The sequence below is a fragment of the Aristolochia californica genome, unplaced genomic scaffold, assembly GCF_029961685.1.
Source record: "Aristolochia californica isolate CCGP_79_NKW_82.1479 unplaced genomic scaffold, dmAriCali1.0.hap1 SCAF_11, whole genome shotgun sequence".
Lineage (NCBI taxonomy): Eukaryota > Viridiplantae > Streptophyta > Magnoliopsida > Piperales > Aristolochiaceae > Aristolochia > Aristolochia californica.
The window spans coordinates 4,465,423-4,481,317 of record NW_027181782.1 but is presented as its reverse complement, the minus strand read 5'-3'; the positions used below and the strand labels follow the sequence as shown (position 1 = coordinate 4,481,317).

General features: G+C 38.1%; 1 protein-coding gene across 1 annotated transcript; it reads right to left on the bottom strand.

The window, feature by feature from the left end:
- Window positions 1-13,418: 13,418 nt before the first annotated feature.
- On the bottom strand, window positions 13,419-14,967 carry LOC137944428 (EP1-like glycoprotein 2). Its single transcript, XM_068790118.1, has one exon. The coding sequence runs from the start codon at window positions 14,829-14,831 to the stop codon at window positions 13,536-13,538; it is 1,296 nt and encodes a 431-aa protein (XP_068646219.1). The 5' UTR covers window positions 14,832-14,967; the 3' UTR covers window positions 13,419-13,535.
- Window positions 14,968-15,895: the final 928 nt, after the last annotated feature.

The following is a 15,895-nucleotide window of genomic DNA, read 5'->3' as shown; positions in this document are numbered from 1 at the left end:
GAACAAGTATTCTCACTTCTCACTGAGGTTTGAATATAGCAAGAAAGCAGGCTTTTCTGAGAAAAATGAAAAAGGTAGAGCAACTGACGTTACTTTGAAAAAACTCAGCTACTGAGACTAGAGAGTGAAGAAGAAATCTTCTCCGGAGTTATCTCAATCCGAATCTCATTAAATAATTATTTTGGTGTAGTCTCCCAAATTTAATCAGAACCTGCAAAAGGAACAATCCTCCGGCTTGCTGGCAATCCTTATCACATTTACGTCACTACAGTCCCACTACTCTTCGTTTTTTCTTTATTCTTCTAGGGTTACGGGATTAACAATACAAGTCTCTGCTTGGCGATAATAACGAGAATGCCACTTGCATGGCATCTTCTAGGGTTTTCCGTCAAGGTAAAAAACTGGTTGGTAATGTGGGGCTGGTGGCTGTCGCTTTAAAGTTGGTCATCTTTACAGTTGTAGTCAATGGCGAAGGTTTTAAGTTTCAAGTCACTGCTGCTGTGGGCTCAGCTTTGGCTCACGGGCATCCTTGGATCGTCTTCTCCAAGCATCCATCTCGGAGCCCTTTTTTTTTTTTTTTTTTAATTGGCAAGCGAGAGATCGACTTCTTTCTATGCCATGATTGGTTCTTGCATGCAACCAAGCTTTTGATTCTTGTTTTATTTTATTTTCCAATCCAAACTATGAAAGTTCTACGTTTTATGAGCCAGGGAAGGAGGTTGCAACCAGGCAGGGCTCCTCCACAGAAGATCAAATGTTGACAAGCAACTTTAGCTATCATTTCTACTACAGTTTTTAGTCTCTCTGAGTTGGTATAGAAAATTTAAACCAGATTCTTGCTGTTTTTTTGCCTGTTTGGTATTTAGGTTAATGAAACTATCCGAATTATCAGAAAGAGCCTTATTTAACACTATTTTCTGATTGTTAAATGCCTGAACCTGATTCTCCTTTTCTCTTTCAGAGAAGATTCATTGAAGCTCCCCCGCCTCACTCACTATGACAAATGAATGATCTCATGGATGTAGAATTTCATGAAGTGAGCAGCAGTAGAATAATTATCTAAACACAATAGGCATTTAGATGGTACTATTTTCATGAAAATCATGTTTTTTTTGTCATTTAATATAATATATATAATGATTTAGTTTAGCTTATAGACAAGGTTCTTATTAGCTTAATTCATCTCAAATTTTCTCAAAATGTAAGAGCTAGTTGATATAAAGTATTATAAAATAAAATTAGAGTACCCTTTTAATTCTTTCAAAAACCCTTTAGTTTATAATTTTTTTCTTTATGTAAACCCTATATGGCTGCCCTCCAACTAATGCACAGGTGCTTGCCAAGACACAACAAGAATTAAAAGAGACCAACTTCAGTCAAAATGGTCATAATATGAAATACTCTTCGCTTAATTTCAAAGGTGGAAAAGTAGCCCAACTGTGGGGCACAGAGTTTACTCACTTTCTAAGGGTAGCACAAAAAATTCCTCTTGGGTGAATAATAGACTTGATTCACATTGGATGTTGGGCACATTCCTATCCTTTGTAGGAAGTGGGTCTATAGGCATTACTCAAAAGCGATTTTAACAAATAACAAGAGGGTAATATGGCATCACCAAAAAATAATATATCGGGGCTACCATGTGCTTTATTTTCTTCATCAAAATAACATATGCTAACAACAGTCAACAACCGAGGAGTCCTTCAATAATGATGTCTCAGTTAGAGAGACACAATAGTATTAGCGAAAATGGGTTTGGGTCCAAATAATGAAAGTCCTTCAAATAATCCGTTGCAAGTTCATCAGAAAGTTGAACACCAAATACTAAGTTGTCAATTATCCAAGATAATAATCCGAGTCAATAAATGAGTCACGTCGAGTCAAGAGACCGGGTTGAGATGGCGGAGTTAGATTGACTAAGACCGAGTTGACTCCGTTAAACCCGGCATAACAACAAAAAATATGGTGGCTGACTCGGTCAGAGTTACCCCGAGTAGAATACTGGTCCGATTAGTTGGGCTACCTCGCTAGGTGAAAATCAATAACTACCTAAGCGGTACTTTAATTTGAAAGCAGTGTTTCATCTTCCCCATGATGCAAGCTTTCGAATAGAGCTGGATAGCATATTGATTCATCATCCAGAAACGGCAACACAATGGCGATGGGAAATAATCAGTGAGATGACCAACTATTCCAGCCATAGTGCAGAAGGTCGATCTCGAGAGAACTTTCCGAACTAGTTTCTGACTTTGAGTGGAAACAAAGGTTGGATTTTGCCACCAGCTAGATGATTTCCAACTACCGAACCAGTTGGACACTAAGATACCAAAGATGTATTTCCAGAAATAACAAAGATACCAATCGGAGTGCTAGTTGTTGATTCCAAAAATAAGATCTCAATCTTGGTTGAGTTTCTTTCGTTAGTGTGCAGGATATTAGAAGTGCCAACGAAAAAAATTCCGAAAATGATGTAGATAAGATCTAGAGCAAAAATATTGTATCAGATTGTTGGCTGATGAGTCAACTTTCCAAAAAATTCTAGACGATGATGAATCAGAAAAAAATCACGACGACGACGATGCTTGGCTGATTGTTGAAGCAGAGATACCAGATCACCTAGTAGAAGAAATTAGAGCAAAGTTGGTGTTCCCATAGCCAAGTGCGATGTTCTAAAAAATAACACTGTGTCTGCTCTAGAACTTGAAGGTTACCCAAGGATCAGATTTTGACTGATGGGCTTCTGCTAAATGGTCTTTCTTGCAAGTGGATAAATCAAGCTCCACTGACCAGGGATGTGGTCGCCAACAAGACTAAAAAAAAACGAAACAAACATGCACTGATCAATGGTGGAGCCATTGGAAGTCTTTTCTTATTTCTATTTCTATTGCCTCTACGGAGATGGTTGACAAGTACATCTTTCAGCATGCAATAGAAGGAGTCTGTATGGACAATGTTTTTGAGGGAGTGGATGCTATTCTCAGCCATGAGCTTTGAATTGCATGACAAGTGTCCTTGTTGATTGCTCCTCTAGAAAAGTCTAAATGATATGGAGACAATGACCTTCGAAGTTGTCTAAAGGTGTCAAATTTATCATGGTACATATCTCTAAAAAATCAAAAAAATGTTTCAGAGTAGAAGAGAGAGAAGGTAGAGGCGAGGCATAAACTGGTCTAAAAACTCATAGCTACGAGTCTTAAAAATCAATGCTCTGATACCATATTGATTTTTGGGACACCATGGATTATGCCATAGAGAAAAGGAGAGAATGCATGTTGGGGAGAAAATAGGAGGAAGAATGAGGTTATGGACTTGTGTCCTAACCCTCCCCTTGAAATTCTATTTATAAATGAATAAAACTATAATATTATAATTATGCCCTTACCCTAGAAGAGTAAAAAAGAGACAAAAAACTTAAACTAATTACATCAGTTCCATCTTTATGAGATGACTTCTTATTTACCATCATGGCACCTCTTGGTCATGTGGGCCTTCCTTGGTCATGTGGGTTTGATCCCATCTTCCACCTCTCTTGGACGTGTGGTCCTTCTTTGGATGTGTGGGCTTGCATCCATCTTTTAACACACCTCTCTTGGACGTATGAACCTTCATTGGTCTTGTGGGCTGAGCCCATCTTCCAATAGTTTGCATTCTTTTCTAGATTACACGCTTTAGAATGCCAATTGATCTAGCTTTAAGGTACTAGTGAACCTCTAACAAAGAAAATATAAAATATAAATCAAATCAAATTTATAAACTTTGTAATCGAGAGAGTTGTTTTCCAAGCGAGATTCAAACTTCCAAAATTTTAAGCACGAGATACAATTTATTTGGAGTTTGATGGACCTAAGTATGCAAAAAAAAAAAAATTGAGAAAAGAAGAGGGATTTGAGAAAATGCCACTTTTTCTATAAAAAATGGTAATAGGAAATTAAGGCAATAACAAATTTTCTAGAGTTTTGGTATGCCAATATAAGCTCAATGAATGATGCAACAAACTTTTAGTGGGTTATTTAAAAGTTTTTCATCCAAACTAACCATTTTTTACCTGTTGCCAAAAAGTTGGTATACAAATCTCTAGATCAACGAAAATGTATGATCAATCACCCATTATCGTGTATAACAGCTATATTTTTATGAAACCTTAAGCTTAATGATTGATCACATGATCAATCAATCCGTTTTCAAGCCTTCAAAAAATAAGTTGATTGATCCTAGTCGATTGATCGATCAAGTGGTGAAACTCTAGCTATACAAAACTAAGTACGATCGACCAATATAAGAGGTTTGATCTATCGATCATGTTTTATGTCCTTAAAGGCATGGTTTTGTTTGAACGATCAATATTATAGGTATGATTGGTCATGCCTTATACTTTTCAATGTCTGGACTAGGCATGATCTATCATGTCTTATACTTTTCAATGTTTGGACTAGGTATGATTAATTAATTTGTTGGGGTTGATCGATCATGCTTTATCGCTTATTTTGGCACAACTTGATGATCAATTATGCTTTTATCGCTCATTTTGGCATAACTTTGGGTGATTGACAAATCCTATTTGTTTGATCCATTATACTTTATACTGCTAGCTAGTTTGCACTTTGGATGATTGATCATTACCAGTAGATAGCTAGTTTGCACTCTGGATGATTGATCATTACTAATAGTATAACCGATCATGCCAATTGCCAGTTTTCTAAACTAGGCTCCTAAGCATGATAAAATTGATCCAAAGGGTTTCTAACAAGTTGAAAACATTAATATGCATCAAATAAACACGATTTTGAAAATATTTTTTCCCTAAAAATCTATAACATAAATATGGTTAAAATTGAAGTTTGGTTGACTATCTATTTACATGCTAGAGTTCTTGAGATGTTCTATTTGACTCCGATTCTAGTATTTAAATCTTTGTTCTTATTTATTTTGTAAGTTCTTCTTAGGAACAATCTTCAACGTATTTTTGCTTCAGGTCTTGACTTGGCAACTTGATTGATAGTTCTTGTGTCTTGAACTTTTGCCATAGACCTCCTAATAAATGTGTTAGAAGCATTAGGTTAAAATACACTAATAACACCATTAGTAGCACACTTTTAAGTTACCTATTTTGTTATCATCAAAGTAATGAAGAACAACATGATTTTACCGTTTAGACTAACATGTGAACCATTACAAAAATTTTGTGAGTTCAAATGCTTTGTGTACGCACCTTCGATTGTAAAATGAATTTTGCACATAAATAGCATTTAAGATTGTAAATACATAAGATGAAAATAATAATAAAAAAGTCAAATTAGCAGAAAAAATAAACAAACCTCCATTCACCTACTCTCTAAGTTTATTCCTCATCAAACCTAACAAGTCATATAGAGCAAATGTACTAAAAAAGCTTCATCTAGGTTGAGTACTAAAGATCTTAAGTAGGAATTAATTCACCAACATCTTAGCCTCTTACCATTTAAGGAGTCTGCACAAATAGAGAGCATTATAGTTTTGGAGGGCCATGACCTCTTTGTTCGTCCAATATTTGATGACATCCAATTTTAATCTTGAGAAACCTTATGGTTGCTTGTCTCTTGGCTTCATTCTAGTTCGATTTGGGTTGATTTGAAAAGTTGATTTGGTGATGGGCTTTTTGTTGGATTCCTTGAGCTTGAGCTGCCGTGGGCTTGTACTTCTAGACCATAAATTTGACAATTTTAGTCAAAATGATCAAAATACCCTTAGAGGTGAATTTATGAAAATAACCCTTTGATGTCCATAATATTATGTCATTAAGTGCCCCCTCTTGAGGGGTACGAGTTGTCTTTTCTGTCAAATCTTGGCTCTTAAAACTGACGATGAAAATTCCACCATTGGATTTTGGTTGTTGTGGACCCCTTGCAGTTGCATGAAAATTTGAATTCAACTCCGTTCTTTCTCTCTGTTTGGTTTGCACCGACGATAGGACCCAAGTTCTGACACTAAAACCAGTCTGCTCCAAGCAACGTTTCCCGTGATAAGTCTTGATTGTGTTCTTCCGTTATCTATTCCTTCTCTTTTTTCCCATTTTTTTCTCTTTGTTTTCATTGTTTTTACTTCCAATCTTTTGGACTAGAGCAGATGAGATCATTGCTCGGTGTCTCTAACTTTCTTCTCTCCATTTTTTTTCTTCTACATTTAGGTTTTTGTTTTTGGTCTTCTAGACTTGGGTTTGAGTGCAACTCTTTTTGTTTTTCTTCAACCCTTCATCCATGGAGATTAGAGCTGTGGTTGGGCTTGGCTTGGCCACCCGAGAGCAAAGAGCTATACTCTTTTTTGTTTTTTTTTTTCTTTCTCTTTGTTTTGTCCTACTCCTTCCTCGTCTCTTTTTTCTTTTCTTTGTTTTCGGTTTCTGGGTTTGGGATGAAAGTGGCCGGAACTCTCGCTTCTGCCAGACCTCCTTCAATGTCCTCCTTTTTTCGATTCTCTTATTTTCCCCACTTTTCCTTCTCTCTTTCTTCTTTGGTGGTCAGAAAAGTTTCTTGCTACCACCGGATTGATGCTTTGGAAGCATCAGTGGCGAATGTTGGCGTTCCCTGTGTGAAGTCCTCTCGGATGAAAGGAAGATGACGAGCTAGCACACCTCGCACGAGGCGTGCCGGCCTACTGTCGGCTCTTACTTGGTCTAGTTCTCCAAGAAACTCGTTAGTTGGTGCAACCACTATTTGAGATTTCGAGGAGATGCCTGTATGCACAAAATCCCTATTCACAAGATCCATTGAGGACAAAATGTAATCTCTAAGAGATCCTCTCGTCCAAAATCCCATAATGGTAATCACAGTCCAAGAACCATTGTTAGAGAAAATTCTACTAATTAGTTCTATTATCTGAAATTTTACAACTCCAAAGCGATTCCAACTTTCTTTAAGCTAAGTGTAATTCCCAATTATATTCTATGAAAAATCTCTCTTGTAGAGATTATACAACTAGATTATAGCTTTAGTGGGGTTTTCCTTCCTATATTGAGGTGCATGAACACTTCCAAGGTTGTGTTTGGAACACAGAAAATGGAGAGAAAAGAGAAGGAGGTGAAGAAAAAAAGAACAAAAAAGAAAAGAAAATAAAAGAGGTTTCTTTTCTTTTGTTTGGACGCCCATGGAAAATGAGAAAGAAAATGGAAGATAAATATAGTTCTTCATATTTGGATACACTTGGAAAATGAAAAAGAAAAGAAAAGCTAATAGATTTATTAATTGATCAAGGTATGAATGATCAACCGTGTGTAACAATTATATTTTTTTGGTTTCCTAGGCTTGTTGAGCAACCATAGCATCGATCAACATGTTTTAAATCTCTTATAAAACCCAATTTATTAATCAAGCCTATTTGATTGATAGGCCATGCTTTATCGCTATCTATGCATAATTCTGGATAATTGATCATCCTGTAGAGTATGATAGATTATGCCTATTAAGATGATCGATCATGCTTTATAATACTTTGCTACTTGTATTATGTTGAAAGATGTAACATGAGTATAATGGCAATGATGTAAAATATCTTCACTTTTTGTCCATTTCCTCCCTTATTAGGGTAAAGGTTATTGATGTAAATATGTAACTTTTCATTATTATAAATAGATGATGAGGGAAGGAATTAGGCACGTCACTCAATCCCTAATCCTCCTTCTCTCTCTCTCAAACTCTCTCAAGTCGTTCCTCTCTCTTTCTCTCTTTCTCTCTTCTTTTTTCTCTTCTTCTTTCACACCTTTGATTGATTAGTTCGCGTTATTTATCATGAAATCCAATATGGTATCAAAGTTATGGGTTTAAGATCTCGAGGTTAAGATGATGTTAAATTGAATTTTTTATCAAGCTTCACGTGGGACTCTTGTTGGTGAAGCAAAGATTCAGATTGTTCAAAATTTTTTTTTTTTTGTTTTCTCCCTTCTTTGATGAGATGTTTTACTGATATTTGATCCTTAAAAGATGATTGACATATAAGCTTTCTAGTCCAATTTGGATAGAAGGTTAAGTGTTTATATGACTTATGCTTTAGCATAAGATTTTAGTACTCGGTTTGCTCTAAATCATGCAAGTTCGATAAAGCGAAAACTTATGCATGTAAGTTCAATTTTTTCCTTAGAAAATTATACGTTGGATTAAGATCTTTTAGTTTTCTTATGTATCTTTGGATTACCATGATTAAAAGCATGTTTGAGATTATTGAAGCATCTTTGGATTGCATGTTGTTATTTGTTTGATTTGCTCTCTATAGAGTTCATTGAAAACTTATTCTTGATTATTAAGAGAAGGATTTTTTTTTTTTTTTGGAAAGAAGCTGCTAGATTTTGCAATGATTTAACCATCCAATTGTTGAGTTATTCTCTACATTTTCTTACCTAAAATATGCCAGAAGAAATGCGAAGTCAAAGGTTATGAAAATTCAATGTAGAAAACTTACCTTTAAAAAAAAAACAAGGGGAGAGTATAATGGTAGAACTTAATAAATTTGATTAAGTATAATTTTTTTTTGGGTGACTAAAATTTTTGGAGTTGATGATGAGTAAGATACACAACCAAGTAATGAAAATTCAAAACTTGAAAACAACATTGAAGTAGGATAAAGGAGAGATTTTTTGGTAGAACTGACCATTGATACTTCTAATATCGATATTGTTGAATTTATGAAAAAGAGAAATACTTCATTGGCTTGTTGTAATCCGAGTACATGAACCCATATTTATAATAGAGGAAAATAGTAGAGTCCAATTACAATTAAACTACCCTTGTCCCAATTACACCTAAACTCTAACTCTTAAAGATAAGTCCTATCATAATTAAATAACTCAACATAAATAGAAGACTAACATAACTAAAACACCTTTAAACTGAGATTCTTTTATGACACCTACTTCCATAATAATTTTGGCTTTGTAAGACTTCTTATTGTGTAGGACTCATCATGCCACCTCACATGATCATGGTGGGTCCATATCTTATGGGCCTGGGCCCATATTCCAACACACTTGGATATGTGAGCCTTCCTTGGTCGTGTGGGCTTGGGCCCATCTTCCAATATTCCCCCTTAAGCTGGGAGTGTGAGAACACCATGAACTCTCAGCTTGCTGCAAATGGTGTATAGGATCTTCTCATTTAAAATGGCAGTCCTCCATATTTTCCAATACTCCCCCTCACGTTGGTGGTCTCTTCAATGAGGCCTAGCTAGCATAAGATAAATGAGAGTAAAATCACTCCATATCGTATGACATCGCTCCATACTCCAGTCATAACTTGTTATGCACGCAATAACATTATTAAGTTATTTAGGGTCTAATTAATTATTTTTCTTAATTTACTTTATTTTATTTTAGTTAAAGAATTAATAGGCCATAGGGCCATTTTTGTAATATTTTATCTTGAACCTTGTAAGGGTGAACCCTATTTAAAGGGTAAGAGTATTGAGAAAAATCAAGCATTAATTTAGAGTAAACAAGGGTTTTGAGTTCTCCTGAACGAGCTTAGGGTATGCATTCTCCTCAAAGAACCTAGGGTTTTTAAGCTTCCCTTCAGCTTGATTTTCGTCTTTCTCTTCTTCCTCCCTACGAATCGCCATGTCAGATTCGGGACCATAATAACTGGTATTAGAGCAACATTGCCACTGCCAATTCCAGCAACATTGCTGCTGCCAAGTCAGACCTCCAACATAGTTTGGTTGATATGCTACACGATCATCCACAATGCCAATTGGCTGACAAGAGTATTGTGCCCTCTACATTGTTTTTGACAATAGTAGCAATGTATGCTCTGACAAGGGACGTACCACTGGATGAACTTGGGCAACCAGTAGTAATTAGGAATATGCTCAATCAGGTTACTAAGGTTACCGGGGACATGCTCCTTTTTGGCCATGAGGCAGCCATTGGGTCTTATCACACAAGGGTTGTTAATGTAGAAGCCGAAGTTGCCAGAATAAAGCAAGTTCAACTTGTTGTTTGGTTGCTTAACCGTATTGGGGTGTGCTACAACACGTGATGTTGGCAGTGTCGCCAAAACAAATTTGCTTCTCAGGTGGAATGCTCCAGTTTTGTCGACCAGTGGGCTGACACAGATTCCGCAGATGCTACTCAAGACCAGGTGGAAACGTTGGCAAATAGACCCTACCTTCGAGCTTGAGGACAAGCTCTTTCTCCAAGGTTGGTGTAATGTTATGCACGCAATAACATTATTAAGTTATTTAGAGTCTAATTAATTATTTTCCTATAATTTACTTTATTTTATTTCAGTTAAAGAATTAATACGCCACAGGGGTATTTTTGTAATATTTTATCTTGAACCTTGTAAGGGTGAACCCTATGTAAGGGGTAAGAATAATGAGAAAAAGCAAACATTGATTTAGAGTAAACAAGGGTTTTGAGTTCTCCTCAATGAGCTCAGGTTGTGTGTTATCCTCAAAGAACCTAGGGTTTTCAAGCTTCCCTTTGGCTTGATTTTCGTCTTTATCTTCTTCCTACCTATGAATCATCTTGTCAGATACGGAACCGTAACATAACTCATGCTGGATGTAAGAGACACTCCTATCTTCTGTAGGTAGTGGGAATAAAACTCCTCCATCACCGTGTCCCAACTCGGGACACTGACTCTCAAGTGGTAGGAGTAATAAATGCTAATTAAAGGAGGTAACGGGTAATTAACTGAAAGATAATATTCTGGGGCCACCGTTTTCATCATCAATCAGAATAGCAATTGCTGATAAAAATCAACAACTAAGAAGTCCTTCTTCAATAATAATGTCTCATCCAAAGAGACAATAACTACAGTTGAAATGGGTCTGGACCCATATAACACGAACCAAAATAATAAAAATCCTTGTAAAAGGACCCACGAAATAATCCGATGCGAGTACCTGTACCAAATAATATGTTGACCAAGAAGTATGTTTCGAATACCTCAAAATAATAATCTAGATGGAGAAATAGAATCGAGTCGAATGGAATAACATATCAAACCACTATAGCCGAGTCGCAGGGAAATAGGTATAAACCTTGTGACCCGAACTCGTATATCCGAGGCAGAAAATAAGTGGGCCAAGTCAGGTTGACCCGACCAAGTTGACCCAGACCAGGTTGAGCCAAGTTAACTTGGTAGATCTAAAATATCAAGTGATCTCTGGTTCGCTGGGTGAACTCGACCCGGTGCGGGTTGGGTCAAAATAGGCGCGGCCTGGCACGAGACTCAGAACCAGCGCTAGATTAATTCAAGTTTCCTGAAACTTTTATTAACAATATCTTCTTCCCTGCTTGCTTCCGAAGAGAGCGGGACAACAGCGAGAGCTGAGAGGTTTAAAAAAAACTGCTCTTTGTAAGTGGCAATGGAGCTCTTGTTTTTGCAGCGGAGCAACAACAAGAGAGTCGTTGATGGCGATAAACGAGCGAGAATTAGAAATAGCCGGGCTTCGTCCTCCAGAAAACAGCAATGCAGAGGCTGGTTGCAGAAATAGGCAATAGGATAACAACGAGAATTACGGGAAATCAGCCAGCTTATTAGTTTCTGAAAATAGCAACTCTTGGGATGGAAACAGTGATGAACCAACAATTCGGAAGTCTCTCTTTAACGTTTTGCTGATAATAATTAACAACTCGACAACTTGTATAATCTCTCAAAAATTCTGGCAGCATATAATGAGTTGGTGGACAGCAGTAATGCCAGGATGACAACAATCCAGACGTGTGATAATTTCACACTGATTGAGCGACTATTCAAAATCAAAATAACTTCCATAAATAAACTCAGATTCATACGAAAAAGAAACCTTCGGCTTGACAACAATTGATACTTCCAAAAATAAACGGAGCATTGTCGGATAGCAACCTTCTGACACAAACCACATCAACCCATGATGAAACCTGATACCAAATCTGGAAATCGTTCCCAAGATCTTTCAAGTTTGATGGAAACCGCGACCCGTTGCTTAGCAAAACAAGAACCTTGGTATAGTGAAGACGCGACAAACGGTGATGGAAATCCGTTTGATAAGTCGGTATTGAACGCCACAAGGAGAGAAGGCATGCTGGGGAGAAAACAGGAGGAAGAATGAGGTTTTGGACCCTAAGCTCTAATTATAAATGAATAAAACTATAATATTATAATTATACCCCTGAAACTTACTATGATGATTTTCAGGACTCCATGGATTACGCCATGGAGAAAAGGAGAGAAGACATGTTGGGGAGAAAAAGGGAGGAAGAATGAGGTTTTGGAACCTAAGCTCTAATTATAGATGAATAAAACTATAATATTATAATTATACCCCTGAAACTTAAACTATAGAATGAGATAATCAAATATGGAATAACCTTTATCCATTTCTGTTCTAATTGGGTAAAATTATCCGAATGTCTAATTGGGTAAGATCTTTGTGCCATTTTCATTCTATTTAATAGATAGTGAATAGAAAATCATACCTGTGAGTCTTGAACATTGATTTTCAGGACTCCATGGATTACGCCATGGAGAAAAGGAGAGAAGGCATGCTGGGGAGAAAACAGGAGGAAGAATGAGGTTTTGGACCCTAAGCTCTAATTATAGATGAATAAAACTACAATATTATAATTACGCCCCTAAAACTTAAACTATAGAATGAGATAATCATATATGGAATAACCTTTATCCATTTCTGTTTTATTTAATAAATGGTATATCAGTAATTGGGTAAAATTATCTTAATGTCTAATTGGGTAAGATCTTTGTGCCATTTTATAGTGAATAGAAAACCATACTTGTGAGTCTTGAAAATCAATGTTCTGATACTATGTTGATTTTCAGGACTCCACGGATTACGCCATGGAGAAATGGAGAAAATGAGAGAAGGCATGCTGGGGAGAAAATAGGAGGAAGAATGAGGTTCTGGACCCTAAGCTCTAATTATAGATGAATAAAACTATAATATTATAATTATACCCCGGAAACTTACCATGTTGATTTTCAAGACTCTATGGATTACGCCATGGAGAAAAGGAGAGAAGGCATGTTGGGGAGAAAACAAGAGGAAGAATGAGGTTATGGACCCTGAGCTCTAATTATAGATGAATAAAACTATAATATTATAATTATACCCCTGAAACTTAAACTATAAAATGAGATAATCAGATATGGAATAACCTTTATCCCTTTCTGTTCTAATTGGGTAAAATTATCCGAATGTCTAATTGGGTAAGATCTTTGTGCCATTTTCATTCTATTTAATAGATAGTGAATAGAAAATCGGATAAACTGACAAAATTGACACTCTAAGTAAACCGATTGGAGGAATTTTTGTACATAATTTTGTCTTTTTGTATTACTTCTCTTGATTCATGCAATAAACCAAAATTTTGCTAACTATGTTACCTGTATACAAAACCAAGGATGATAGTTCATATCTAATACTTTTGATGTTTTAAAAGCTGTTCACATCTTTCTTCAACTCTCTCATACATTCAAATAAAGTGAAACCATCTGCCACACACAAAAGAGAAACATGACCAGCCGAATTAAGCTAGTTTTTATTTGCATCAAGTTGTAAAGACAAAGTCCCTACTTGGCGATCTTGATGTATACCGAGCGAGAGGCATTCTCAACTCTGCTGAGGGTGCCAAGCACTGGAACCAACAAACACCTGGAAGACTCTTGTTTGTACGTGAAACCCACACACTTGCAATCCTTGCTGCATTTGTCTCTGCACTGTGCGATCTTCACAGGCCCTACACCATCATTTGATGCACTCAGAAAGTGCTCCACTCCCTCCACCTTGTAGTAATCGAATCTCCCGCTACAGGAACTGATCTTCGGAGGTAGGCAATTCTTGCTCCATCCAACTAGCCCTTGAGGCCGTGGGCAAGCAACACACATCTCGTCTTCGCATACCCCCAAGGAACCACACTTGGCGGGTAATCTACAGCCACTTAGACGTCCGTCACCGGAGAAGAAAGTGAAAGTCACCTCCCAAGCTCTATAATCTACCTTCTCATTGTAAGTGTAGGTCCTGAGATTTCCATCGGAGCCAATTTTCAAGAAGGATAATGTACCGTTGTATTTTGCTCTGCCCAGAATGAAAGCCCCGGCGGAGGAGCCACCTTGGGCGAGATTCAACTTCAGCTCGTAGGCATGTGCCTCGGCTGTTTCAGGTTCACTGCTGAATGTGACCGCACTGAGGGGGTTTCCTGTCACGCTGAAGGTGTCGGAAGTGTAAGAAATTCCCTTGCTCCCGGCCACTTTAAGGTACATGGAAAGCCCACCGGACTCCATCACGAAACTGTAAGGCCCCTCAGACCCATCGGAGTCGGATACACGGCTAACAAGCTTGGTAGCTCCTCCGACTTTGAGGGATTGGCCGACCAAGAGAGTGTCTGTTGGATGATCAAAGCTTTGCCACAGAAACTTCCCTTTGTTATCGTAGAGGACCAAGTTGCCAGTAGGAAGTAGTCTCAGACCCACGACGCCCTTGTTGGCCGTGCCGGTGGACCAAACCACGCGACCGTTGGGATTCGCCAGCACCAGGTTTCCGTCCCGGCCGAAGGTAAGAGTAGCATTCTCCTGGACAGGAACGTTGCGGTTAGCCTCCCAGACCCATCGTAAAATAGATTCAGACCGGCGATGACCCATGCGCAGAGCCAAGTAGAAGGCGTTTGGGGTGGTGTTGTAGAAGCACAATTGAAAGGGAAAGGCGTCCACAGGAAGAAGCCGATAACTGGCATCATATTCGGTGAGATACTCTCCAAATTCACCTTCGTTGACGTACTTGAACCTCTGGGAGTCGGGGACAATGGCTCGGGATACTGTGGAGAGGAAAGAGAAACAAAGAACGAAGCAGGAAACAAGCCGAACACCCATTCTTGTTGCTAAAGAACTGAGTTCGATCCAGTGTTTGATTCGTGAGACTGACTGGAAGCAAAAGGCTGTTTATATAGGTGGCTTCCTTTTAATGCATACACGTTGAGGTAGTTGTGGTCCATGGAGGCTTTCAGAATTTCAATCTCGGCGGCTCTTCGCCACTTGCAACTGGCAGCACGACGAGGATCCACTCCAAAACATTCTAGACTGGAGATGCTAAAGCAGGTACACGTAAGCCGATGCGGATAAGATGCCATGTGATGGAGTCACTCCTGTTGGGGACGATGATCTGCAGATTTTGACCAGATCCATTGGGAGCGGACCTTACCGAGTCATATGATCTGGAATGGACAAAATTCCAAATAAACAAATAATGGTAGCCCCCTTTTGCGTTTTTCTGGAAAGACAAGCTGGTCTGCCCACCGGTGGTGGTGGGCTGCAAGTGCTAATATAATCAGGTACGTGGGGGCATGAGAAAAAGTTATTTTCTATTGGACTGTTCTTTTTCATTTTGAGCTTTGTTTGCCTCCTGTTGTTGAATCCATTCAAATGAATTGACTTCATTCAAATGGTATTTTCATTCTAAGCTCTTGTTGCTTTCTGCAACTTCAAACAATCGAATGGATGACTGGTTGATGCATTTTCAACCTTTTGTATGAAATCCATTTAAATGCCTTTGATCCATTTTCGAGCCAAAAAAGGGAGGAAAAATTCTTCCTCTCATCGTCGCAGCCGTTATCCCCGATGAAAGTTCCTCGCCGGCGCCGGTGGAAGCTTTTCCCTCAGCGTCGTTCCTCGTCCTCGGCGGAAACCAGAGGACCTCAACTACCTGTCACTCTTACTTGTGAGGGTTTGGAAATCGCAGCGCTATCATCACTATTTCTCACTTTTTAGTCGTTTTTTGTTTGTCTGTGCAAGGGATTTGATCTCGGTCAAGTTTCTGTAGCGTTTCCCCCCCTTTTTTGGCTCGAAAATGGCGAGTTTCCTGTCGGTGAAGTCGAAACAGAAGGATCTTGAGGAAGTTTATGATGATTTCTCCGACTTTTCTTTGTCTTCTCCTGCCC